The following is a 24,282-nucleotide window of genomic DNA, read 5'->3' as shown; positions in this document are numbered from 1 at the left end:
CCTCCTCACTACACCAACCGCAAACTCCTTCGACAGAAGCCGTAGGAGCAATGACCGCCAATATCGAACAATTCGCCCAGACTGCCGCAGTGTTCTCCCCCCCCTCCCTAATAACCAGAGACGAGGCCTCCCTAAGGTGTTCATGTGATGGTGAGTAACAGTGGGGCTCCGTAATGGACCCCTGAGCCTAGTCGTATCGAACAAGACGTTGCATGGCATAGCAACTACCCCAGTGAATTGACTTTTCACTACTACTCAACACTACCACCTTTAAATGTTGCAGTCTACCTTCCTCCTTTCGAAGAGAATATAATGGACGTAGGCACGTCAGTAAGCGTTGCCTTTAGCGACGTCCTCTCTCATCATAATCATCGCGTTCCCTACGATGGTGATGATGATGACGATGACGATCCTCACCACGCGGTGAATCTAAAGAGGATCAGCTATCCCTCCAGCCAAATATGTGGGGGGAAAAACACAAAAAACCACAAATGCCGACATGAGCAGGTTTCGCATTTTTCGATACAGACTTCAACGCTGGAACCTCTACAAGAGCACCACCCGATCTCACCTCTCTTCCTACTGCTATCATGCCGAGACCTCCTTAGAGGAGACCTTGACCTAGACGATGCCCGCCTCCTGGAGGGTTCTCTGTCCTCAGATCTGCTCTTACGCTACAGTCCTTCACACTACCTCCACTATTACCTCTCCCTGTGCTCCTTCCTCCTCTTCTTCTCAGCTCGCCTCTCATCCTTCTTGATTTTCTTAGCGAGTTTCTTCTCAGCCTTCCGTCTTGCCTTAGCATCCCTCGGATCCTCCTCCTCCTCTCCCTCCTCCAGCTCCTCCTTCACTCTCTCTCTACCAGGCATGACAGGTCCCAAAACCTTCCGTGGTGGCGGCCGATACTCCCTACGTGAAGAGCGTTCACTTCAACAGCTGCCCAACCTGCCCTACCACTCCTCCCTGTTATCGTCTGCCTCTTCATCCAACTCCTTCTTCACATTATCATCCTCATCCAATTTCACCACCTCTCGAGTAACGCCATCTTCCCCCAGCACCGTCGTGTTAGACTTCCCGTACCTACCACGCCACCTCTCCCCTACTACTAGGAGCTCCCCAGTACTACAGTCGATCCGCCTGCTTGGCATAAGGGTTGAACCCCATTCCCTTCTTCGAGTTAGACTCTTCGATCAACTTCTGCGTTTCATAGTCATCATCTCCCGGGCCTGCTGCGTTCTCATCCTTAACATTCCCTACCCCAAACCACTACTAAGCCTTCCACACAAGCGCCCCTCCCTACCATCGGCATCCTTAGGCTTGTCAGGGTCATCCCCTCGAGCAATAGCAGCAAGTTGCTCAGGCGTCATATTGTCACTCCTAATCCAATGGCATCAGGGAACGCGTCATTCGGCAACTACCTTACCGCATCAGCAAGAGCCTCTTAGGCTTCTGACCAAGGGCCTCTAGCATGATCTCGTTTTCATACTGCTGAATAGAAGACCTCTCATCCTAACATCACCAATCACAATAGTCACTTGCGGTTCCCACATACTTCGATCTGCTTGGCTCCTCTTCGTTCCGTCCGCCACCAATCATTACGGTTCCACCGACCAAATTTGCCCAGTTGGCCTAGTCTCGTTGAGTAACTACAGCATACCGGTACAATTCATCAAAGCCCATCTAGTGATATAACGTTTCTTCCAAATTCCCATCCCCTGTAGCACTCACGCCACAGGGTATAGTCCCACGCTACCTAGACTTCCCACAGTAGGGCAGGTCACCGTAGACGGCTACTCGTCAGAGTAATTCCTTAGGCCCATACTACCCCAGATATTGCTCTCTATCTTTATAACTGATATTCTTGATATCATCCCACTTGAACTGTTCCAGTCCACCTCTGACACCCTCCCTAGGGGGACCATCAGGACGGATATCGGCCATTGGCAACAAGGATCGCACAAGCCTACAATCTCGTAATACGCATCGTACTCGCCTCCCCCCAAAAAGGTCGTCAAACCCTAAAAACTGCTCGTGTATGAAAACGCAAAGGCCTCTAAAACATCACATGAAACACCACAGAAAGTTACGCAGGCGTGCATCGGCACTCAATTTGACTGATGAAATTTATCCGGCCTCTTTACAGGGCCAGCCTGCTGCAAGGCTACAAGGACGTTCTTGAGGTAGTGCCTCTGATTGCTAGCAGTATCTGCCAACCAAAATCGCGTTAGTCCGCCGCTTCCCATCACTACCCCATTTATCCAGAATTGCAACCTTACAGACCTCGGTCTCCGCTATTCGCCTAGCGTAACGCTGGAGACTCTCTTCCTGAACATTATGAATACTCCCTTACATGAACTCCAACGCATCCCACATCGCAGCCCTCTTGGGGAATGACCAAAGCACCCTTCATCCATGCTACTTTTATATGACTGAGTCTTGGGGAAGTATACACCACTTCAGCCGGCATACCAAAACCCGCAAGGGCCTAAAGACCGAGCCCACTACCAACAGCAGGGGGGCTCAACCCAGCCTACTTTTACTATTTGGTTCTCCTTACGTCCATCATAATATCGTGCAGCATCCATCCGGGCCAACTTCACCAGTCTTTCTGACTGTGGAGGCATCTGATTAGCGACTAGTCATCGGAAGTAGCAGTAGCATCTTTCAGTGATTCTCACGAGATTCACCATCCCAGCAGAAGCGAGCATGTCTTGGACCTCGATCAAATCAGATACAAATGAACCTTGAATGTGCAAGGCTCCAACAAATACGTAGACTTCTCAACTCACGTGTCTCTTTGGCGTCTTTAGGCTTGAACTGACCTGATACCAACAAGGCTTGCCTCATGGTCTGTAGGTGAGAGCTGGGAGACCGATCAACCTGATCCCAACTACTCCCAGCAGAGACACCACCTGTGATGCTACGATCGTTCCAAGGTTGTCGACAAGACTCCTGCAGGCCTGAAGAGCCGTGAGAGAAGGTGAGGCAGCCTGTAGATGAACAGAAGAGGCCAGAACCCTCCCGCTAAGCATGATCGATAAACAATCTGGAATGATGACAGACATGTTCCGAAGTATACTTACCAGATGGTCCGTGTATCTTCACTCAATGAAGATACCTCAACGTCACAGACAGCCAGCGACTCGATCGCAACTAACTTTGAACGCGAGATCGTCAATTTCGTGGCGCAGTGACGCAATCCTGGTCTCATGGGATGGCGATTATTATCAGGGGTGCTAGGATAGCTGTAGTACTATCATGGCAGCCCGTAACCCCGGTCCGACGCTTCAGGCAGCGCCATTAGGATTGCCAACCTTCCGCCGCAGGAATCTTAAAGATCATATGGCCAGGTTGGCCTTCAAAGATTCGGAGGTAGGTAATATCAGACCCCAGTGTGATTAGAGGTAGTCCAATCAGGTGAATACTAGGGTCTACAAAGTAGTGTATGAAAATCTCGGTGTATTCGGTCGTATAGATGCCAATAAAATGGTCGGAAAGAATAGGATCAGGAATAGGGATATACAAGTTGGGCATGCCAATGAAGTGAAGAGGTACACCCACTGCGTGGTGCATTCTTCGACGTCTTCTCGAAAGATACACACGTATGAGTCGATTCGGTTTTCATCAAGCCTTGAGGGAAGGTTGGCTTCTCAAATACGGTTATGACCCAGATCGAGCACGATGATCAAGACTGCATACTGAACATGGCATTATATGTTTCGTGATTGGATGCGAGCCATATGAGTTTTGGGACGCTGCGTGTCTGACAGCCTTCGCTCGGTGATGGATCTCCAGTAGCTATCACCCGCCTCCAGTACCGACGTTCAGTCGGGGTGTGGGCCGAATGCTGTGGACATCTGTGAATGCCCACCCAATACTACTGTCTGACAGGCTATATTCCCCAAAGACCTATCTCGCTCTCAGCGAAACCGATTCCTCGGCTGTAGCGGTTGTACCACCATGTTAGATTATCATTCGCCTGATTGTACCAGGGCATTCCTAGCAGCAGTGGCATAGCCGCTCTGGCCAGAGAAATTGATTGTACTGAGGCGTATCCACCAGCAGTGGCATAGCCGCTCTGGCCAGAGAAATTGATTGTACTGAGGCGTATCCAGCAGCAGTGGCATAGCCGCTCTGGCCAGAGAAATTGATTGTACTGAGGCGTATCCACCAGCAGTGGCATAGCCGCTCTGGCCAGAGAAATTGATTGTACTGAGGCGTATCCAGCAGCAGTGGCATAGCCGCCCCGGCCAGGGAGATTGATTGTACTGAGGCGTATCTATCGGCGGTGGCATAGCCGCTCCGGCCAGGGAGATTGATTGTACTGAGGCGTATCCATCGGCGGTGGCATAGCCGCTCCGGCCAGGGAGATTGATTGTACTGAGGCGTATCCAGCAGCAGTGGCATAGCCGCTCCGGCCAGAGAAATTGATTGTACTGAGGCGTATCCATCGGCGGTGGCATAGCCGCCCCGGCCAGGGAGATTGATTGTACTGAGGCGTATCCATCGGCGGTGGCATAGCCGCCCCGGCCAGGGAGATTGATTGTACTGAGGCGTATCTATCGGCGGTGGCATAGCCGCCCCGGCCAGGGAGATTGATTGTACTGATGCGTATCTATTTGCGGTGGCATAGCTGCCCCGGCCACGGAGATTGATCGTACTGCGACGTATCTAGGAGCGGTGGCATATCCGCCCCGGCCAGAGACGTTAATTGTACTGAGGCGTATCCTGGATACGGTATCCAGGAGTGATGGCATAGCCGCCCCGCCGCGGATAAGTAGGCCCAAGAAGTAGGCGTCTGTATTCTAATCCAATATCCTCATCCTCATCCTGAAATACATATATCGACCCGGCGCTGCGGCGGCGGCGGTGGTCACAGAGGTCATTCGGAGCTGTGAGGCAGTTGGCCTCAGTGCTACCAGGGGCCATCCAAAAGGCTATTCAGTACTCATCCCTACGAGATGTTCATTCACATATCAGCTTGTGCCACAGGCCTGAACGTCACTACGGCCTCTTCTCTGCGTCTCACGGTGAGACTCTCACCACAAACACTGGTGTATTGAATCTTGCGGAGTGTCCTATCGACTCCGGACTTGTTACAGACTCCGTTACATATTAGTTATACAACATCATAATACCAAGAACTGAGAACGGTATACTTGGTACTGTCTGTTCAAAGTCGTTGACCACTATTAGCTGTGTCCTATGCCCTGAGGGCATTGCCCTTCACAGTTAAAAGTGTAAAAGGTTCATGCAGTTTTTAAAGCATAAACCAAGGTAAACTGTGACACGTAACAGACTCTTAGTCTTGAAGTCCGACTTTGGCTCTGTTCGGTGAGACCCGCACCATGTGTACCAGACAGATCAAGATCCTTGACTCAAGATTAGTTATTTGGCGTGGTCTCTCGTGTGGTAAAGTTCACCGTCAGGCAGTTTCACTTTTGATCACATGAGAGTAATTCTTCTGTTCGGGGCTGTAGGAGTAAGAGCGCTTATCTCCACACTCGAGTTTCCTGAAGACAAGTCAACTTATGATTGCCATTCAGAGATCAAATGGCCTGATGCTCCTCCGAGGGAACATGACGGCTCTAAGTTGGTGAGGCTTCGGCCGTAGTTATCTCCTTCTTGCGTCTGTGTAGGACAAAGTCCTGGTGTTCGCGCGTCATGGTGCTCGCACGCCCTTGTACGATATGACTTGTTGGGCTAACGACGAGGCCAGGTATGCTTAGAGTTGCTCTAAACGGGCACGATGACAAGCTCCCTCTGCCAAGTGGGTACTGCCCGTGTTGTTCAGATACACTTGCCCGACTAAGACCTTCGCTGGCTTCGCTGATAGTCCGTCCGGAGGCCGCTCTCCCGGTTTTTCTCGCCTCCGTGGCAAGAAGAGTGTCTTGCCGGGTGACGGTTGCCTCCTGGGTGAGTTATCATCACCATAGTAGCTCCCACATAGCAGTCAGCACCATGGTCACTCAGCCATCCTTAGGCCAACTTGTCGATGCCGGAGTGCAAATGCACATGGCCAATGGAAAGCAGCTTGGCGCTGCCTACAAGAGTGTCTTGGGATTGCCCGATGTACGTTCTCTCGAACCTCTATTGGTAAGCTCTCTTTAACACACTAGCTACTCATCAGATCCCTAAGGAGCCTGAGGTCATGTTCCGCTCAACTGATGTCCCACGAGTTCACCAAAGCGCGGAAGCTCTCGCCATGGGGTTGTTCCCGAAAATTGTCCATGGTGAGATTTGCCGAATCCTTGCAAGTCGCTTTCCAATTGTTCGTGGAATATATTTCAGCGGACGACTCGAAACTAAGTATTATAATGCCCGACAGACAAAGAGATACCTTGATGCCTAACCCTTCGGTAGGTTATCAAAATGACCAACTCCTCACCACATACTAATGATATTCTGACTACTTTTCGTACCTTTCAGAGTGCATTGTACCCTCAGGTGTGCCCCCGCCTCAATGATGCTCTGAACGAGTTCTACAATTCTCCGACTGCCAAGGAACGTGCGCAGAAAACGACTGATCTGCGCGAATTTATTGGAGCTGCTACTTGTCGCAGCAAAGAGTTTAATACCAACAACACACGAGCTATGAAGGATCTTTTTGACCCCCTTCACGTAACATGCCTATCAAGTGAATCATTGCCTTGATCGGAATTCGTGTCTATAGGACTGCCTAACTGCTCATGTCTGTTCAACTGTGCCAAGTGAGCCCAAGAATGTCCCTAAAGGACTAGAAGAAAGTGGTACCGTCTTCAAGGCTGTCGAGAAGGAGGCTGTGTAAGGGTCCTCACGAGCTCTCATACTATATATCAGCGATAGGTTTTGGGCACTCGGCCGTTATGGCGTCAATAAGGAGATGAAGAAGCTCGCCTACGGGCCATTCATTGGGGTAGGCCTGAGGCACTCCACTGATTTCGATCTGTCCATCTGAGTGTTTCAGGATTTACTCGAGGATTTGGGCGTACGTGATAGACGTTTATCGGTGTATCTCGGTCATGATATGGGTCCAGCCCACTCCATCATCGACGCGCTTGAGCTAACCTGTAGGAGTGTGCCCTCTCCCTCACTGAATATGGAGTATCCGTTCTCAGGGATGGATTCTGGCAATACATGTGCCGAAAGTTGGCCTCCATTCGGCTGTACTCTTGTAATGGAGATCTACTCCGACAACCAAGCCCGTTTTGTCTACAATGGTCGAGTAGCTTCTGTTGAGGCCATCGAGGGATGCCGTGGCAAGTGAGTGGCGTCGCCGCAACATGTGTTACTTGAAGACCATTGACTACTGCCTCGATATCGGCCTCGATCGCTTCTCTCAGGTATCTGTGTCCCTTAGATGAGCTTCACGAGTACCTCGTCACTCTAGTACCCACCGAGTCTGAATGTGAGGGCCGCAACTAGGCTTCCTATCATCCTTCAGGGGTCGATCAAGTTTCCTTTTCCATCATTTTTCCAATCGTCGAAAGTTGACGCTTTGATATCATCTCTATTTACATGAGATGGCTTTCACAACATTACTTTTGACTTGAGTTTTGTATCGGACATCAACACTCCCTCAGATGATCTAATGGAGTGTTGATGTCCGTTAGACATTAGATCTCGCTCCTTTGTCGGTGAGTCCTCGTTCCTCTATCAAGCATTTCGATTCCCGCTATACGCGGAACCGTAGGATCGGCTTAGGTCGTTTGATACAGTACATGCCATCTAGAGATCGAAAATACGTTTGCAGAGGAAACTTTACGTGTGAGAGCCGTTCTGTAGAAAAAGTTACCTCTGCGTGAATACCGTACTGTACCGAATTACGTCGGTGGGTACCGACCAGTACGGTATACCGCTCCGTACTGTATGTGAAGTGGAAAACCACGCGGCGTCGAGGTCACCGGGGGGGTGATAGACACTCACCAGCGACGAGGTGTTGCCTTCCTGTCTACTCGATAGGTCTCGAGCGTACTTCATGAGACTCCCGCGGGTCAATTCGAAGGATATCTCTCCGGTTCGGTGGTATCAAAGTCAACTGATACGTCACTTCTCTATATTACTGTTGCTCTCTCTAGACCATTTCCTGGCCAAATGAAAACACCACTCAATCAATCTATAAGGGCACGGGTAATCGACTCGGTTTTGGAGAAGATTAGCATCCACCTGAAATACTCATTAAAGTTCGAAAAACTTGTGTCGTTGATATTAAACCACTCTTTTCAGCAGATTGGAGAACTACTAGTGTAAAACTAAAGGGCTAGCGCGATGTAGTTATTGACTGCAGATTGCTGAATATCGTTCGCTGTACACTTTGCCATCCTCGCGATGGGTTCACTATTTTGTGCTCCACGTGAGTTTCGGTGAGTTGCAGGCACTCGGGACTTGCTGTGTAGAGTATATGCAGGTTAAACTGAATTACAACTGTTTTCGTTCGACCAGAAAATGGTGTAGGTGTAAACTGCAGTGGGTGGTCCATCCCAGTGTATATCTGATATATTAGACGCAAGGCTATGACCATCACGTCTCCTGTGGTCCGATTCAGTTGACGAGTGCAACCTTGTGAAGTTGGACTTCTCTTCGCGTGTTGCCACCGAGTTTGATGTCGTAGCTACAAGTGTTATCAAGTTTCCTCTCGAGTTGTTATTTGTCGGGTTCGGTATAATGATTGAGACTCTCAATTTGAGAGGGAGGGCTAGTGTTGATCCGTCAAGCTCTATTGTCCACCTATGGGTCGCGGAAAGAAGAGCAGCAAAGCTCCCACCTCTAGAGATGTAAGCAATTCCATCCAGTTTACGTGCCCACCTCCCGATGGGAGAATAGAGATTTCTTTCTTCTCTGGTTGGCGATTAAGTTACCGACGAAATCGAGAGGCTTTTGTTTGCAACAGAGGATCGCCACGAGAGGGGTTTTTTCAGGCTGTAGTCTTATCGGCAGGGGACATCCTTACCGCCGCTCGGGAGTTGAAGGAGCTGCCCGTCCTTCTCGGAGCAAATACCACCTTCCACAGGGGGACTAAGCTGTCCAAAGGGCTTCTGGACAGAGTCATTGACATCACGAGGGAGAATATGAAAGTGGGCAGCAGTCTTCACATCTGGGGATTTCGGTATTGTATTACAGACCTCGTATGATGCAGCACTTGGCTGGGCTAACTGGGACGACCATGTCAAACGTGAAGAGATGTCTCATAAGCACTCGCGCTTCCTCTTGAGATGGAGGGAAGGTATGGGCACCCGCGTGAAGCTCAATGAAGTTTCCTACTAGGCAAATCTGGTTCGGCAAGAACCGCTGATGACCTCGTTGCATTCGTACACTTCCGCTTTGAACGGGCAGATGATGACGACCAGCAATCCGTGATGGGCGCTGCCGATATTTTTGTGCTCATCGGGGGTCTTCAGGTATTGTACGTTTATGAGATTCAAGTAGCGTCTCCTTATCAACGACAGGGGATTGGGGGTGAACTTATGCAGCTGGTAGAAGCAATCGCCTTGCAGCTAGGCATGGACATTGTAAGTAGACATGGACACGCAGAGCGGTGCAGGGTGCATTTATCAGGTCATGCTCACCTGCCTGAAGAACCGTCCACAAGGTCTAGCATTTTACAAGACTAAGTTGGAGTACACACTGCATCCTTCTAGTCCTGAGCTTTGTGGTCAGCCGAATCCAGCATACGAGATACTATACAAGAGAATGAGGCCTCAACGTGAAGCAACGTCACATAATTGAGTTACCCTGTGCATTTCCGCGGGAGGTGTGGTTGTGTTCTGACCAGTATTCGCAACTGGGCACACCAGTCAATGAACCTTCAACACAGTCGATCATAATCGATTCTTCATTCCGAGGTAGCTTCGTACTATTAAACACCATCGACCGGCCTGCAGCTTGACCCATAGCGCCCTAATGTACATCAAAGGGTTACTCTATTTGACCCAGGAGGAGTTCATGGCGAAGCATCCCCTCAATGGCGTGGTTCTGCTCAGCTGTATAATACTGAAATTCTCTGATTGCCCTAAAACTCTCGCGCCTAGGCGTTTTCATGGTGAGTGGAGATGCACAGCCTTCAGGCTGCAAGTAGCTTCCCCGTGAAGGCGAACGTCTGTGAGGAATCATGATGAGTAAAGAGAGTTCAGAGCAGTTCCTGTGCCATGTTTGAAGGCAAAATAGAATGTGCTTCTTGGCTTACGATACGTTCACTGACCAACTCGACACTACACAGTGTTCGCTGTATTCAGCAGTACACAAGAACTATACATCAAAATCGTGTGCATCTAGTGAGTTACAACAACGGTCACATCCGGCCACTAGACACTCGTTATGATGCCCATACCATTCTGTCACATGTTTCAGATGACCACTATGATGGCATTCACTGCCGCTTGCTGCAACAAAAGTAATAAGAGGAGGAATCCCCGTCCAGGAAGAGCTTCCGAGTTGGACAAAGAAACTAAGACCGTCGAAGTTAGAATATCAACACCAACAACAACAAGATTAGAACAGAAACATTCATTCATGCTTGACGCACTGTGATAGGTGGCCACATTGAGGTTTACAAGGCGAAGGAGAAGAAGCTGGAGTAGGAGGCAGCCTCTTTGGAGGCCCCTCAGACCCTCTAGTGGGAGTTTGTTCATTATTAGGCTTCGAGCCCTCAGTTTCGAGACTCTTACAGTACGGACATAGTTGCCCGAGGCTGGCCATTTGGAGACACCTACAGGAAATCTCCTTTGATCTCGATGAGGAGGACCAACACCTCACCGACAGGCATCTTCCTTTCCCTTTCCACCGCCTCCTTTTCCCGACTTGGTCTTCCCAGGGTTATCCTTACGCTTGAGTCGGGCTTCCTTCAATCTGGCCATATGTTGCTGCATTATTCCTGCAGACTACAATGTCATACCACTCCTCGAGCAAATCCTACTCCGTTGGTCCACAAACTCTATCATGATCTTAGCCCGGTCGTGCTGGAAGGTCTTATGATCTTGTTGAACATTGGTAAGGGCCTGCAGGACCACCTTCTGTTCTCTCTCGAGGACCTCCAACCGGCTACTTAGCGCCTGCAACGCTATAACAGGGACCAAAAGAATGAAATCAGCAGCTGACCTCAATTTTCTCATTCATATTAATTATCATCTTCTCCTGCTGCCTCTCGATGCCTACTGAGCTGGCCTTGGAGTCTTGCTGAACCCTCGTAAGGCGTTTATCGAGTCGGTCTAGTGTATTACGGAATGACCACATTGCCGCCTTGTGGAGGAGGTGGAGGACCCCCAAGGCGGTCAAGAATAGGATGATGACAACCACAATGTCCGCTGACATGCTGCAGGAGATTAATAAGTTACTTCGATGGAGGGGGAAAGGCCGGTCTACGATATCGATGGAAGGCGAGGTCGACACACAAGATATTCGAGTGATATGAATGATGATAAGGCGACCCTTCGCGGAACCCATCGGACTGGTAGCTCATCATTCCTGTCGGAGGTATCAAGAAGCGCTCGATCTGACCGAGAGGGAGAACGCCACATGAGCTCGGGTCAGATCGAGGTCGCTAGGAAAGGGCTCACTCTCGATTTCAGCATTCACAGTCACTTCAACACAACATCTACAGGCTTGCATGCAGCGGCGAGGGGCATGAAATCTCGTTAGGAAAATAAGCAGCTCTCCCCGGAGCCACAACACGATAAGGGTCATGAACTGGGAGGACCCATAGAACAGTGTCGCAGAAAAGGCGGCGAACTCCTAGTCGCGGGTTGACGGTAGCCCAGGGCAATACAGTGGACAGTGACCTGATGAAGGAGAAGTAACCAATTCCTCCGAGAGGCCCAGTCTACATCAACTAGGGCCACTTCACTGGAACTAACCATTTCCAGCGTTCATAGGCGAGAGCTCGACCCCCAACACTACGCCGCCAAAAAGGTCAGTCACCCTGTGGGTGACGCCCAGGTCGTCACATCAGAAATCTGTAGGGCTTTCGAGTGGTATGAGTTTTGGTGAGCATCTCTCGCTTCTCACATTCGAGAGAGAGAATGTCAAATGTTTTCTGGTCACATGAACTTAGTGACCGCACGAACTTCCGTCCAATTCGGACGATTCCCCCCTACCAAGGGCGTCAATAATCTCAGAATGATATGCACCATTAGATGGTATACGACTGGGTAAACTCAACCAACAGTGTCTTGGAACACAGCTGTACATGGGAACAAAGTGTATCGGGAAGCGCTACTGAGTCGAGAGCACAAACGTGCGTATTATGAACCAGAATAGGGCATAGAAAGCGAAGATGTTGAGGAAGGTCACACCGGATAGCACAATGCACGCGTCTACATCTGTCTCAACACTGAGGACGTTGCCTGACCAATAGAGCTCCTTAAGAGGGTTATGATCAGCGGACACTACCTAGCTCGTCACGAGTGATGAACTCAGGGATCTTCCAGTTGATCAGGCACCCTGCTCCCTCATCAGCATCAACTGGAGTGGGCAGGATGACCAATAGCAGTAACAGTGGGCAGATATCAATCATATAAAATAACAAAAGGCTGCGACAGAGACGCGAGGCATCATAAGTTGAACCGTAAAACACACATAACGAGTTGGTGGTTGGGGAAAAGATGGCACCTGGCTGACATTAGGATTCATGGTGGTGGTGGTCGTCCATCCATCGACAATACCTTCGCAGCCTCCAGAGGCTTCTGAAGGGATCCTGGCCGTACGGAGGGAGCATAGGTAGTACTATTCCATCGAAGGCTCTCGGACAGGGCATAGGACTACCTCAGGATGCATCAGTAATACTATTACTCTTACTACTATTACTACTACTAGTACTACCAGTGCTACTACGACAACCTCAGGCCCAACAAGTATTAGCGTCTATTCGCCATCATTTCCGATCGACTAGCGACCCATATACTGCTCATCGGTGGCCAAGCCTGCTGTGAATTCGTCCAGATATTCTCCCTAGTCTCCTCCACGTCCCCAGGGAACTCATTTCCGCTGCCGTAAGCGTGGCCACTCCAATACACTTGTAGTAAGCGGGCAATTTCCCGACGCTACTGATGTTAGGCCCTCACGAAATAACCCCCTGACCTTGCTTGGCATACCCGAAAGAGCTTCAAATCGTGGAACTACGAACTTCAAATTCCGTCCAACAGCGGAGCGAAGCGATACTTGTTTGTCATTTTCGTGTGATTGAGTTGCGTCGGTCTTGGGATTGTTTTCATGCCGAACCTCGACCCTAGGTAAGGTTGATCTGCCTCGCTGGATGACCTCCTCGAACGAGTCGTCGTAACCTCCGATTCCCTTTAGTTACCGTCTAGTATGTCGGCACAATTAAAGTTCTGTCCAGAGTGCAACAACCTTCTCTACCCACGAGAAAACAAGGGGGAAGTGGCATTGGAGTATGCCTGCAGGTACGAGGGATGGGCTTTAGACAGTACTGGTCTGGGCTTATACTCGATATTTTAATACCACACCATGCTCAACTTATTGTCCATAAACTATCACTAGCCTCTCACGCTCTTGCTCCACTGTGCTCGGTCATCCCGTATAAAAAGCGTGGGAAAATGTACACATGTTCAACTACATGTGTTGTTGCGAACATGAGAGTTCTGAGGAGACTCGATGAACTCCTCGTAGGTTTCTGTACATTTCTACCCGTATTCATGTGGTAGCGTTTATAGTTAGTGAGGAAACTCCTGAGATCAGCTGAGGAAAGCGACTATATATTCCAACACTGCAGCCACAAGGGTGGTGACACGACATTGATCCAACTCCTCTCTCCAGGACCTGTCCCTACGTTCAGCGAGTTGTTTCCAAGGACGATGAGCTCGAGAACATCAACGCCGACGACTTGGTCGTCTTCAGAAATGACGTGTCCTATCACCACAAGTAATACATACCACTCCTCGCCCTCTTCCTCGTACCTCCTTACCTCCAGGGAAGCCTTGATGATACGAAGCGATGTCATTCACGACCCCACTTTATCCCGGACTACCGAGTACACCTGCAATAACTGTCCCAATCACGAGGCGGTATTCTGGCAGCTTCCCGAGAGTCAACAGACCAACGCCATGGCTCTCATCTTCGTTTGTAATACGGCCCCGGTGTGTCAGACGGTGACTCTCTACATTGAGCTTAGGCACAGCATGCACAGCTTGGCGGATCGAAGGCAAGGAGTGAGTGTCACCCCTCCCCCCTCATCTGTCACCACCACCGATACACTTGCCGACACGTCTCCTCTGCCCAGCTTTGTTCATAGTAGTCAATGGAGCCCTTATGTCTACGTACAGGGGATTGTAGACGTTGAAATGGGAACAGGAGAACATTCGTAAATGTTTTTGGAATAGTCCCTTGGCCTCAGAGTCGACACTATGCTCTGCTTTCCGTGATAGAGAAGGAGCACCTCACAGGCAGGATCAGCATTAGATTGGCTGAACTGTAGGTCTATGCTGGATGGAATTCAGAATCTCATAGGCCGAATTATCCAAGGCGAATGGGGGGGGGGGCATACGCAAGTTTAACCCCAACACGGCAGAATACTTTGAATACCCAAAACAGGATGCACCGGAAGCCTTCTTGTCCGGTACAGCCATTGGGTGGTCAGGTAGTCACTGGCACCGCCAAAAAGGTGGGAAATCTCATCACTGGCAGTTGGTTGTCGCTGTATTAAACTTCGGCAACGCTTTGGGACGCCAGCTTCATCGGGTGGACGAGGGTACTGCGACGCTCAGTGGCTGTGCCTGTCTTACCATGAAGGCATTCCTTGGAGCTATACAGACTTATGTGAATGCAGATCATGATCCAGATTGGAGCTCATCGCACTCAGTAGTGGTGATGGAGGATTGGAATGATGTTCTAGGGAGTACCTGTCGGTGGGTCCTAAGGCAGCGAGTGTGAGCCTCTCCTTGATGATATGTGTTGAGGGCATCTCTCGGCTAACGCAAGTCTAGACCCCATCAGCGCTGCCGCATTCTGGAAATGTCCACTTAGAGGGTAATCGAGTGAAGACGGAGAATTCATCTTATGGATTCTCCCCACTGTAGAAAACACCGTAGGAGGTTGATCTAGATAATCACGCCCGACTTCCGACTCGAGGCCCTATAATCCCTTTTAGTATACGGACCTGGGCTCTGGTACTGATAAGCTAAGTACTACTAACTGGGTAGTGTCACCATCGATATCAGTTGTGTAACGATCGTAAAGATAGCATACTTTGGTGTAACAGTGCACTCATGCAGTCGGACTCTATTAAAAGCTCGGCAGCGTCGGGTTTTCCACATACATTGAGAGGTATCCCAGAGGATTTAGTAGTAGTAGCATGAGCCGACTAATACGACGACTAGATGGTCTTGGTGATAAGCTGAGGATGTGCGTGGATGATGGCTCCAGCGATGACACCAGCATGAATCGCCTATACAGGCACATTGACGGCTCTGAGGTCCCTGCTTGCCATCAATGCGATACGTATAGGGTCGCATTAGGTAGCCTTCACCTGCCTTATCTGTGGCATCGCTATGTGGACTCAATGGCTTGCCTATGAGATACTCAAAATGAATAAGTTCTGCAGGCAGCTGTACTGTCTACCCATCCTGTCGCCTCCCCACACCAACCGATAGGTACTGTCAGCAACTCTGGCATCCTAAGGAGATCCAGCGCTACAGTTCGTTACCTCAAAGCGAGCAACCTCCGAAAATATGGCCTTTCCCAACTGTATAGGATGACGCGTATTCCAACTGTCTCCTTGCATGCGACATCTGTAGATACTACATACCTGGTTTACTCTTCGTAAATACGACCTCCTCCCTTGGATAGGACCCGACGCGTGAGTCGATACTCTCTGTCTTGGCTCATCAGTAAAGGGCATCAGATTCATGGTCCTACGTTATTGCCAGACGTGCTTCATGTTCTGTTGCTGGGCAGCTGTTCTTTCCTTCGCCACCCTTATCCCTATGTGAGTCTATCAACTCGATCACAGTGTGGTCGTCGCTATCATGCAGGTATTGGTCTGGTGATAATGATTCCCTCGTATATGGTGTGAATCTGCTATCGTTCAGTAACCTGGACCGAAGCTCTCAGTGGTTTTGGTCGCCAGTGGCGGCAGCCTACATCCTTTCTGCGTACCCTCGAAGCCTGGTCAACCTCATACTCGCCGTCCCCAGGTTGTTCCTCTTCCTCCTCTCAAGAGAGTATCGTCTGTTCGCCCATGTCCGCTCAGGCTGGGTCGCGTCCATGCCCGGCAAGGATTGGCAACAGAGACGTGAACCCACCACGGGCCAAGGGCCCCCGCCTGATCCTTCTGGCAGGCACTATAATGGTAGAGCGCATACCTCCCCGGTACAGGTCGAGACGTGCGGTCCGGCAGTTCTTCTCTGAGATCCTCGGCGAGGACGCTGTAGGTTGGAGGCTGGCCCTGAGCGCCCTAGTCCGGACCAGGTCCAGGCATGCGCCTTCTGTCACGACGTGTCGGGCCTCCGGAGCAAGACTAGACTTCGTAGTGTGCTGAGTAAGTGCCAGTCTGGCCCACGAGTCCTCTTACCCAACTCGGCAAGGAAGACCCTGAAGAGGCATGTAGACGATTTAGATGTGAGACGATCGTTGTTGAGAAAGGATGATATTGTCTTGGGGTAGATGAAGATATGCAGCCTCAGAAGGGCCCTATGGCATGGCAATTCGGCTAGTCTCGAGTCCCCACAGAGAACACCTCGAACTATGATCATGCCGTCCTCCTTCCCTGACGTGGCCAACAACAACTCTACTGCTGACAGCGAAGAGGAGGAGGGGGAGGAGGAGGAAGTGGACGCCTCTGATCGGAGTCTGTGTGACGAGGTACCTCCCCCAGTTGTCGCTTATCCAGTCTTGGCTGTTTGTGACTCAGACGGTGCTTCATAGAGGTACAATCTTGTGGCTTCAACGTGATGGCAATAATGAGGGGAGCGATGCCGCCATGGCTCAGCCTTGTGCATTGTCACCGAAAATCCAAGTTGCCAATCGCCGTGCTCTTCCGAGGTGCCTTAGTCATCGTATGGGAGTATCACTATCCTCCGGCCCTTCCCAGTCTCAGACTATCCCCTTTATCGTTTTCTGAGCCCCCCAAGAGGACTCTCCCCACCCTGGGTCATCGACCTAGCTGTTCCTTAACGCGAGATGGCAACCAGTCGCCTGTGAAATCGGCCATTCCTACTACCAAGGACTGCACTGCATTTGTTACCTTCAAGACGATGCGGCTCACGCAAATGGTAAGAGGCATTCCGAGAGCTACAGTATGGCGTCGTGCGCTCCAAAGTAGCCATACCTCTCCTCTGCTTCATCGTGATAGGCCCTCCAGCTAAGACTGTCGGATACCGCTGACGAGTGGTGTGTGAGTAGGGCCCCGAGCCCCACTGACATCATATGGCCCAACATAACCTTCCCTACTCATAAAGCCATCAAAAGGTATCCCCATCTATGCGCACGCATGCTGTTCTTCCATGCAGACAACGCATAACGAGGACACTCTACTGGATATGGGCGCTGGGCTATGCCCTTCCCTTGGTCGCCATACAGAGTAAGCCGACCACCACAATATTGACATCAGAGGACCTCATGTAGGTCTAGCCTTACCCTGGGCGTGCAGTCCCGAAGAGGAGGGCGGCATCGAGCTTTGGACCAAACTTGCAGCTCTATATGTTCCTACCATTCTCCAGCTACTTCTCGTAGTCGCATTACCGCGGATTTTCCGGTGAACCCATCGTGCGCCCTACCCGCCGCAGTAGTATCCTCCAACAGATGGGTCTGCGTCAACTACGAGAGACAGAAGACCCGCTCGGGCGTCACGGTCTCAGTCTTACGCCGCATATTTGTCTTCCAGCTCCTCACAGTGTAAGCGCACCGTCGCCTTCCCCCCTGTGGACGACTCAATAGGTACGTCATAGTCGTCGGAGAGGTATGGCTGTCCTTCCCGGGCATCGTTAATATGGCGGGCACCACGTTAGAAAGTGATGTGGGGATATATGTTTGCTCTCCTCGGCTTTCCTCACTAATTATGTACGACTACGGGTAGACGTATACAGAAACCAAAAAGAATTACCCGAAATTTCTTCAGAGGGTTGATATTGTCATCAACACATGTAGTTGATCATGTGCATATTTTCCCCCACACTAGATGCGGGTATCATTATTTTCGCCTAGTGTACTTCTGCATGCCCTGTAGATGCTCTCCGATCAATGGGACAGGACATTGCTAGTGTTGGCATCTACTTGGTCACAATGCTGGTCGCCAAGGTCCCATTCTTTACTCCTGTGTGCATGCGTGCAGAGTACTTCAGATTGGCTTTGGTCTGGGTTGGACGCTCCTTCGTGGAGGGGATCTCATTGTTATGCTCTGGCGTAAATATCGGTATCCTGAAGAGGATCCACCTCTCTCCCATGTGAGGCCGCTAAGGCAGCGTCACGCGCCATGAAATTTAGGTGCCCTACGCCATCGAGCTTGTAGACATGTGCTTTGCATTCCTCATCTGTGCCAGCTACATGGTGAATGTCCAACCCCTCTCCCTCCCATGCCTCATCCTTGGTGTAGGTCATATCGCCACTGGTCCTCATACCCGGCATCATCTACTTCGGCACAGCTCTAGTTATCTACACATACCAATTCACGTCAGCTCCCTCCTCCCTATGTAGGGTTCTTATTAGCATCGAAAAAGGCAGATACATGCACGCCCATAAATATGAGACTGGAGGCAACATTTGGCTTCGTCTTTTCCAATGCAGTATATTATCGGTGTGCTCCTCCCATGTGGCGTTGGCAGCAGTGTTCGTGGCCCAGGGGTCACCAAAGCTGGCCCTTCTCCTCGTCCCACTGGCTATAGGGACGTGGGACCGGACACTGCTGCTACTGCTATATAGAAGGATACCTGCCCTTACAGTTACGCGTATGGTCAAGTACTGATCTCACAGCATCACAGTCCACACCAGGAGATGTCCATCGCTGCTGCTATCCGTATTGACCATACATGCGCTGCCTTGGAGGAGACCCTCAGCCAACACACACCATTCGATGCTGAGATGCACGGTCGCTCCCAAAGGGCGCCGCTCTAGAGGGCTCTCATCTCAGGTACGTCCATCCCGAAGTGAAGCATCACAGTCGGGCGGCCGACCAACGCCCTCCTCCTTCACCACCCTCTGCTTAGTAGTGCTTACAATGTTCCTCTACTGAACGAAGCTGACATGTAGCATGGACGCGCATTTCCGACCCGATACACGCGTAGTGTCCCCATACGCCTCTCCTACTACTACCAACTACAGTGTAATTCATGAATGCTCTTCGCTGCCGACACTCCCTCCTCGAAGAGCCCTCCCAGCAATAGAGGAGGGGAGGAGGGTCCATCCCAGTGTGGGCAATCTACACACCTTCCACCCATTGAGGGCACTGCCAAGGCCCTATCGGATGAACAATGCCATGTACTATGATCATCATCACTGCTACTACTGTACCCCTCTTATAGGCGATGATCTCCAGCATAGGCCAGATAGAGACCACTTTCAAGGATGAGCGTCGGGCTCATGTGGTCGAGGTCGATGCAGTGCGAGGGGAGGCAGAGAAGAAGCTGTCCGAAGTCGGGCACCGCTGGTCTGCTCAGTAGCGCTTATTAGCTTTTCATCAGGCATGGAGTGTACAGCGAGAGCTACGTACCGAGCTGGAGAGTGCGAATGCTAGGTAGGGACCTTACAGGTTGGAGTCGATCATGGACGGTCATATAGGCTTTCTCTCATGGTGGAGGAGAGCCAGAGTCAGAGGAAACAGCTCGAGTTGGCTCAGCGGGAACGTGAAGCTGCTTGGGAAGCATTGAAAGCGAAAGTGAGGTTGGAGGAGTTCTTGGCAGTCGCCGAAGGGTGATATGATAGGAGAAGGAGCTGGCTGTTGCTCATGAGATGCGGAGGAAGGAGGCTAAGTTGGCAGAGGAACGGTAGATGAGGCTTTCATGAGGGACTCCTCTACCATAGTCGATGACCAATGGCTGAGCTCAGCGATGGATGAGGTAGATACGAGTCTCTGGAGGAACGCAGTCAGCAGGAGTTGACGGCCGAGAGAGATCGTGGTCGTGTGGAAGGCGAGGCGGCTCGTGTGGAGGAGGCCAGGCTGATGAAATGTATAGGGGACAAGGAGAAGACGATCAGCGAGGTATCACTCGTGAAGGGGGGGAGGGAGGGGCAGCCCTCCCTCATCGGTAGAGTTGCTGATGGGGTGTTGTGGTGGCAGATGTGGGCAAGCATAGAGCAATATCGGGAGAGAGTGGCCGCGGCCAAGGCAGAGGAGGCTATCAGGTCGGCCGAGGAGCAGAGGAGACATATGAAAGCTGAGTAACGCCTCTGCAGAGTAAGTATTCCGCGGCATGTACGTCTGTAGGATGGGTCGGCTTGGGAAGGAGCTCGCTGAGAGAGTATCAGCATTGCATTCGGAGGGAGAGCGGCTGAGAGGTCCCAATGCAGAACTAGAAGTGTGTTGAGGGCCCTAGAGGGCCACAGGGAGGCATGTTGTTGGCAGTCCTTGGTGGAGGGGCTTGGGAAGGAGCTGGCTGAGTGTAAGGAGTGGCTGAGGTTGAAGGAGATCGGGTAGCCTTACACAGAGAGAATTCTTCCCTGTGCGCAGCGTATCTTTCGAGTAGTTATGAGGAGTTGGCGCAAGATTCAGCAGCAGAGTCGGAGCGGTATCGATTGGAACTGCACGCTGTGCATGAGGAGTATCAGAAAGAAAGGAAGGAGTTGGAGAGGAGGCATGGTGTGAGGATGCTCGAGATGGAACTAAGGATCGGGTAGCCTCATATATAGTGTTAGTATCATCACATATGGTGGATATATAGATATGAACTAATAATATAAAGACTATGGTCGTTAGATGTCGTTGATATAATTAGGTGGTTTTATGCCAAACCCAGTAGATTAAGTTAACACTCACCCAACTAGAATCGAGGTAACCAGTATAGAAGCTCTAATAATTCTATGAAATACTCACGAACCAACTAGCGGCACAGCTTGAAGATACTGCGAGCTGCTGCACGCCGCAGACACAACAGAGACAGGATAGGGACGGTCCGGCACAGTTTATACATCAACATTTGCCCATTTCTAGTTATGCCTATAATATAGTCTCTTTGGTGGTGCCGGAGGACAGGACTGTTGTTATACCTAGGGCTGTGGAGCGCGATGCTGGGGCCAAGGTGGTTGAGAGTATTGAAGAGAAGGAGGCAGTGATACAGGCTAAGGGTGCTGAGATAGAGAGGTGCTCTGCTGCTGTATTGACAGCATCACTGATGGTGGTGTTGGGCAGGTTGGAGGCTCTGGTAGAGGATCTTAGCAGTCAGCTGTCATTCAAGGAGCTTTTATTATCGACGGCTTACGTGGATGAGGAGGATGTGCTATAGGGGAGCGTCGCCCTCGTAGAGTAGCCTCGATGGGGTATACCTCAGATACGCGGGGATGGGAGGACCACGGAGGAGGGGCGTATTGGAAGGGTGCAATTGGAAGGACAAGTGAAGTTGAAATTGCAAGCAGTGAGTGTTCGAGGGCGACTTGTGGTAGAGGAAGACTCTACTGGCATTTAGTGTCGCTATGAGGCCGCTATTGAAGAGCAGAGGGCGTTGGTAGCTGAGAAGGAGAGGGAGATGCAGGTGTTGGTGGAGGAGGTATCGTACGCTGTAATTTCGTGGCGCGTGACGGAATGACAACAGGTTGGGGCACTCCGAAGAACATCAGATGAGCAAAGAGCATCTCACCTTGCTTTGGAGGACGAGTGGATCGACAAGGTCAGAGAGAAGGAGAAGGGGTAGTAGGCTGCTACCATCCAATTATGAGGAAGCCACGAGAGGCTGCAGATTCGACCGAGTCCTCGGACAGCTAGCAGCAATGGATTCAGCGGTCCGAACTGAGCAGGAGAGGTGCGCCTCCCCTGCTGATGTTGTTGTTATTGTTGGGCATTGCTCTCAAGGGCTGCGGTGGAGGCTCGGAAGGTAGCTCTGGTTCAAAGAGAGATGGATCGTCGAGACCGTAACTGGAGGCAGAAGGCGTGAGCTGGTATCACTTGTTATTGGGAGTGATCGTCCCCCTGCTCTGCAGCGCGGGGTATGAGAGTGATAACAAGGAGCTACAGAGCCGAGTTGAATCGTCCAGGATGCAGGCGGCTGAGGAGTGGGAGTGTTGGAGGGTCCATGTCGAGCGGCTGCTGGCAGATCACGATAGGGGTAGCAGCAGCATCATCTCGCTGGATCATCCTACTGCTACTCAGAGCGGTCTGCATGGGTTGAGGAAGAGGCAAGGCTACACACGGAGATAGAGGCGTGGACGACTAAGTGTGAGGGTGCCGAGGCTTCTCGCAAGGAGCTAGAAAATAAGTAGCTGGTTCGAGGGTGAGGATAAACTTATCCTGTTGTCCAGGCTGAGGAAGGTGTATGCTGAGGTGGACGGCATGGGGACGGCTATTGAGGAGCAGCGTCGGGCTCTGGAGAGGCGGATTACTAGGGTCCAGAGAGATGGTGATAGCAAGCTGGAGCATGCAGAGGAGCGGCATCAACAGCTGCTAGCTGAGTAAATGGTCTCGCCTTCCCGGTCTTGCCCATGGCTATTAGGTATAAAGGCTTGAAGGGTCGCTACGATAAGGAGGCCGCGACGGCACAGAGGGCACACGTGTTGGCCTTGGAGGTAGACGAGCTGAAGAGGACGGTACGTTGTTGCTGCTCTCGGAAGGGCTCATGCCCTGGATCTACCAGGCGGAGCCTCTGAATGCAGAGATAGAACGCTTAAATGGGGTGATAGCTACGATGAGGGAGCAGCTGTGCATTAAAGAGTGCATCGTTGACGATATCAAGAGAACGACAGCGGACGTCTTGCTGGTGAAGGAAAAGGCATATAGGGAACTGTTGGAACAATTCGATACCCTCTCGAAGGAGTTACTATTTGCATAGTAGTGCTTTGAGGAGGGTTTCCCTTCAGCTTTGATAAGCACGAGAAGGATGCGGCTGAGGAGAAAGCAACTGTAGTGGCCTCTTGGGAAGCGAGGGAGGAGGAGTGGAAGCGCCAGGGCGATAGCTACAATGAGATGTAGCTGCATCGAGAGCGTCGGAGGATGGATGGTGATGATGGTAGGATATGTGAACTCCGAGAGAGGCACAAGATGGCCATGGAACTAAGCGAGGAGCAGCAAAGGCGTTCTGAAGGACTTATAGACTCCTTGCAGCTGGCTCTAGAGAGGACGTCAATGAGACGGTCGGATGCTGAACAGGGGATGGTCATTGTTCTGGCTGGCGTGGTATGTGTACATGGGGTGGCGGTAGCTCTTATTGTGTTGTAGTGTGAAGAGGGGGAAAGGATGGCAGAGGATATGAGAGCTATGCAATGGGGGATAGAGGAGGAGAGGGGCCTCATGGAGGGCCGACTGCAGGAGCTAGAGGCTCGTCATAAAGGCGAGATGCAGAAATTAAAGTTAGTCGTTGGCGAGCTGGCTCCATGCAGAGCGCATATCTTCAGAATGCTATTGGTGACGCGGGAGGCTGAGGCATCGTCCGTGGCGGAAGCGCTGCAGGCTGAGGTCGGCCGGCTGAAGGGAGTGGTCGAAAACGATAGCGAGGCGAGCGTGTTAAGGGAGGAAGTGGCTGCCCTACAGGAGAGGGTGGGTTTGGTGACGACGACCGTTTCATACACCGTACTCGATCAGCTTACCTGCAGTGAGGTCGCCATTGCAGCTGCAGCGGCTGAGTCGAGGGAAGCGATGCAGGAGCTGGAGCTGCAACGAGAGGAGATGAAGGGAAAGGTAGGAGGCATCATAGCATCCTCCGCGCTGGAAGAGGTCTTCCGTCAGAAGGCTAAGGCGAGGGATGTGGAACTGCGGAAGTTGTTGTTGGAGAATGCAAAGTTGAAGGAGAAGCTCATACGGGCCGAGAGGTGATGAGTACATCTTGAGGGCGATATTCGTGAATCTTGTATTAGGGAGAAGACGGCTGATGCCTGTCGAGGCGTATCAGAGGAGCAGCAGCAGCAGCTGGAGGCCGGGCCGGCTGTATATGAGGCTGAGATCTGCTCATTGCGGGAGGAGCTCTCCGCGCTTGCCACAGCATTCGATAATGGGACTGCCAGCAGCCATGCTTTGAAGGAGGTGGGCGTCGATGGCAAGTCTTACCGCGTGTTATGGTATGCCCCTGTTAGGAGTTGATGATAGAAAGGCAAAGGCACGCCGAGACCAGGGAGGAGCTAGAGCGTACACTGCGTAATGCAGCTGCTGTGGCAACGGCTATCAAGACGGTCCAACTCGACCTCGACCGTGTTAATGACGATGAGTCCCATGACACTAAGTAG

General features: G+C 51.2%; 10 protein-coding genes across 10 annotated transcripts; 6 read left to right on the top strand and 4 right to left on the bottom strand.

The window, feature by feature from the left end:
- Positions 1–701: 701 nt before the first annotated feature.
- Positions 702–1,941, bottom strand: Pmar_PMAR017082 (Multiple myeloma tumor-associated protein, putative; the record flags this gene model as incomplete). Its single annotated transcript, XM_002767460.1, has 7 exons — positions 702–909; positions 955–1,080; positions 1,127–1,253; positions 1,301–1,377; positions 1,424–1,509; positions 1,553–1,646; positions 1,826–1,941. 7 exons carry the CDS (start codon positions 1,939–1,941, stop codon positions 702–704), a joined length of 834 nt encoding a protein of 277 aa, XP_002767506.1.
- Positions 1,942–2,105: 164 nt separating this feature from the next.
- Positions 2,106–3,032, bottom strand: Pmar_PMAR017081 (hypothetical protein; the record flags this gene model as incomplete). The annotated part of the gene is made up of 7 exons (XM_002767459.1): positions 2,106–2,206; positions 2,250–2,325; positions 2,372–2,485; positions 2,535–2,624; positions 2,679–2,743; positions 2,790–2,880; positions 2,913–3,032. The coding sequence occupies 7 exons, from the start codon at positions 3,030–3,032 to the stop codon at positions 2,106–2,108; spliced, it is 657 nt and encodes a 218-aa protein (XP_002767505.1).
- A 226-nt stretch (positions 3,033–3,258) lies between these two features.
- Positions 3,259–3,702, top strand: Pmar_PMAR017080 (conserved hypothetical protein; the record flags this gene model as incomplete). Its single annotated transcript, XM_002767458.1, has 3 exons — positions 3,259–3,372; positions 3,418–3,551; positions 3,672–3,702. 3 exons carry the CDS (start codon positions 3,259–3,261, stop codon positions 3,700–3,702), a joined length of 279 nt encoding a protein of 92 aa, XP_002767504.1.
- Positions 3,703–5,449: 1,747 nt separating this feature from the next.
- Pmar_PMAR017079 (Prostatic acid phosphatase precursor, putative) lies at positions 5,450–7,483 on the top strand (the record flags this gene model as incomplete). Its single annotated transcript, XM_002767457.1, has 12 exons — positions 5,450–5,596; positions 5,640–5,719; positions 5,795–5,916; positions 5,984–6,072; positions 6,131–6,233; positions 6,292–6,359; positions 6,448–6,621; positions 6,674–6,783; positions 6,826–6,895; positions 6,947–7,049; positions 7,098–7,242; positions 7,323–7,483. The coding sequence occupies 12 exons, from the start codon at positions 5,450–5,452 to the stop codon at positions 7,402–7,404; spliced, it is 1,293 nt and encodes a 430-aa protein (XP_002767503.1). The 3' UTR covers positions 7,405–7,483.
- A 1,205-nt stretch (positions 7,484–8,688) lies between these two features.
- On the top strand, positions 8,689–9,720 carry Pmar_PMAR017078 (conserved hypothetical protein). The gene is made up of 6 exons (XM_002767456.1): positions 8,689–8,753; positions 8,898–9,053; positions 9,100–9,202; positions 9,244–9,332; positions 9,378–9,488; positions 9,535–9,720. The coding sequence occupies exons 1-6, from the start codon at positions 8,709–8,711 to the stop codon at positions 9,703–9,705; spliced, it is 675 nt and encodes a 224-aa protein (XP_002767502.1). The 5' UTR covers positions 8,689–8,708; the 3' UTR covers positions 9,706–9,720.
- A 1,007-nt stretch (positions 9,721–10,727) lies between these two features.
- Positions 10,728–11,286, bottom strand: Pmar_PMAR017077 (hypothetical protein; the record flags this gene model as incomplete). Its single annotated transcript, XM_002767455.1, has 3 exons — positions 10,728–10,849; positions 10,892–11,027; positions 11,074–11,286. The coding sequence occupies 3 exons, from the start codon at positions 11,284–11,286 to the stop codon at positions 10,728–10,730; spliced, it is 471 nt and encodes a 156-aa protein (XP_002767501.1).
- A 900-nt stretch (positions 11,287–12,186) lies between these two features.
- Positions 12,187–12,487, bottom strand: Pmar_PMAR017076 (hypothetical protein; the record flags this gene model as incomplete). Its single annotated transcript, XM_002767454.1, has 2 exons — positions 12,187–12,317; positions 12,364–12,487. The coding sequence occupies 2 exons, from the start codon at positions 12,485–12,487 to the stop codon at positions 12,187–12,189; spliced, it is 255 nt and encodes an 84-aa protein (XP_002767500.1).
- Positions 12,488–13,281: 794 nt separating this feature from the next.
- Pmar_PMAR017075 (DNA-directed RNA polymerase 2 subunit, putative) lies at positions 13,282–14,142 on the top strand (the record flags this gene model as incomplete). Its single annotated transcript, XM_002767453.1, has 4 exons — positions 13,282–13,373; positions 13,747–13,851; positions 13,901–14,052; positions 14,102–14,142. 4 exons carry the CDS (start codon positions 13,282–13,284, stop codon positions 14,140–14,142), a joined length of 390 nt encoding a protein of 129 aa, XP_002767499.1.
- Positions 14,143–16,590: 2,448 nt separating this feature from the next.
- On the top strand, positions 16,591–16,788 carry Pmar_PMAR017074 (hypothetical protein; the record flags this gene model as incomplete). Its single annotated transcript, XM_002767452.1, has 1 exon — positions 16,591–16,788. A coding segment is annotated over one exon (198 nt), but the record flags the coding sequence as incomplete, so codon positions are not given.
- A 2,657-nt stretch (positions 16,789–19,445) lies between these two features.
- Positions 19,446–24,282, top strand: Pmar_PMAR017073 (merozoite surface protein-3, putative; the record flags this gene model as incomplete). Its single annotated transcript, XM_002767451.1, has 29 exons — positions 19,446–19,553; positions 19,602–19,654; positions 19,699–19,795; positions 19,843–19,904; positions 19,981–20,119; positions 20,198–20,298; positions 20,345–20,435; positions 20,483–20,550; positions 20,604–20,750; positions 21,068–21,217; positions 21,266–21,350; positions 21,405–21,488; positions 21,540–21,620; positions 21,666–21,760; positions 21,810–21,872; positions 21,923–22,000; positions 22,051–22,175; positions 22,220–22,325; positions 22,369–22,518; positions 22,560–22,653; positions 22,701–22,879; positions 22,924–23,031; positions 23,077–23,239; positions 23,282–23,412; positions 23,458–23,599; positions 23,645–23,740; positions 23,789–23,871; positions 23,917–24,082; positions 24,133–24,282. 29 exons carry the CDS (start codon positions 19,446–19,448, stop codon positions 24,280–24,282), a joined length of 3,195 nt encoding a protein of 1,064 aa, XP_002767497.1.

The sequence above is a fragment of the Perkinsus marinus genome, assembly GCF_000006405.1.
Source record: "Perkinsus marinus ATCC 50983 genomic scaffold scf_1104296970664, whole genome shotgun sequence".
Taxonomy (NCBI): domain Eukaryota; phylum Perkinsozoa; order Perkinsida; family Perkinsidae; genus Perkinsus; species Perkinsus marinus.
Note: the sequence above shows the minus strand (reverse complement) of the source record. Positions and strands in the feature narration are given on the sequence as shown.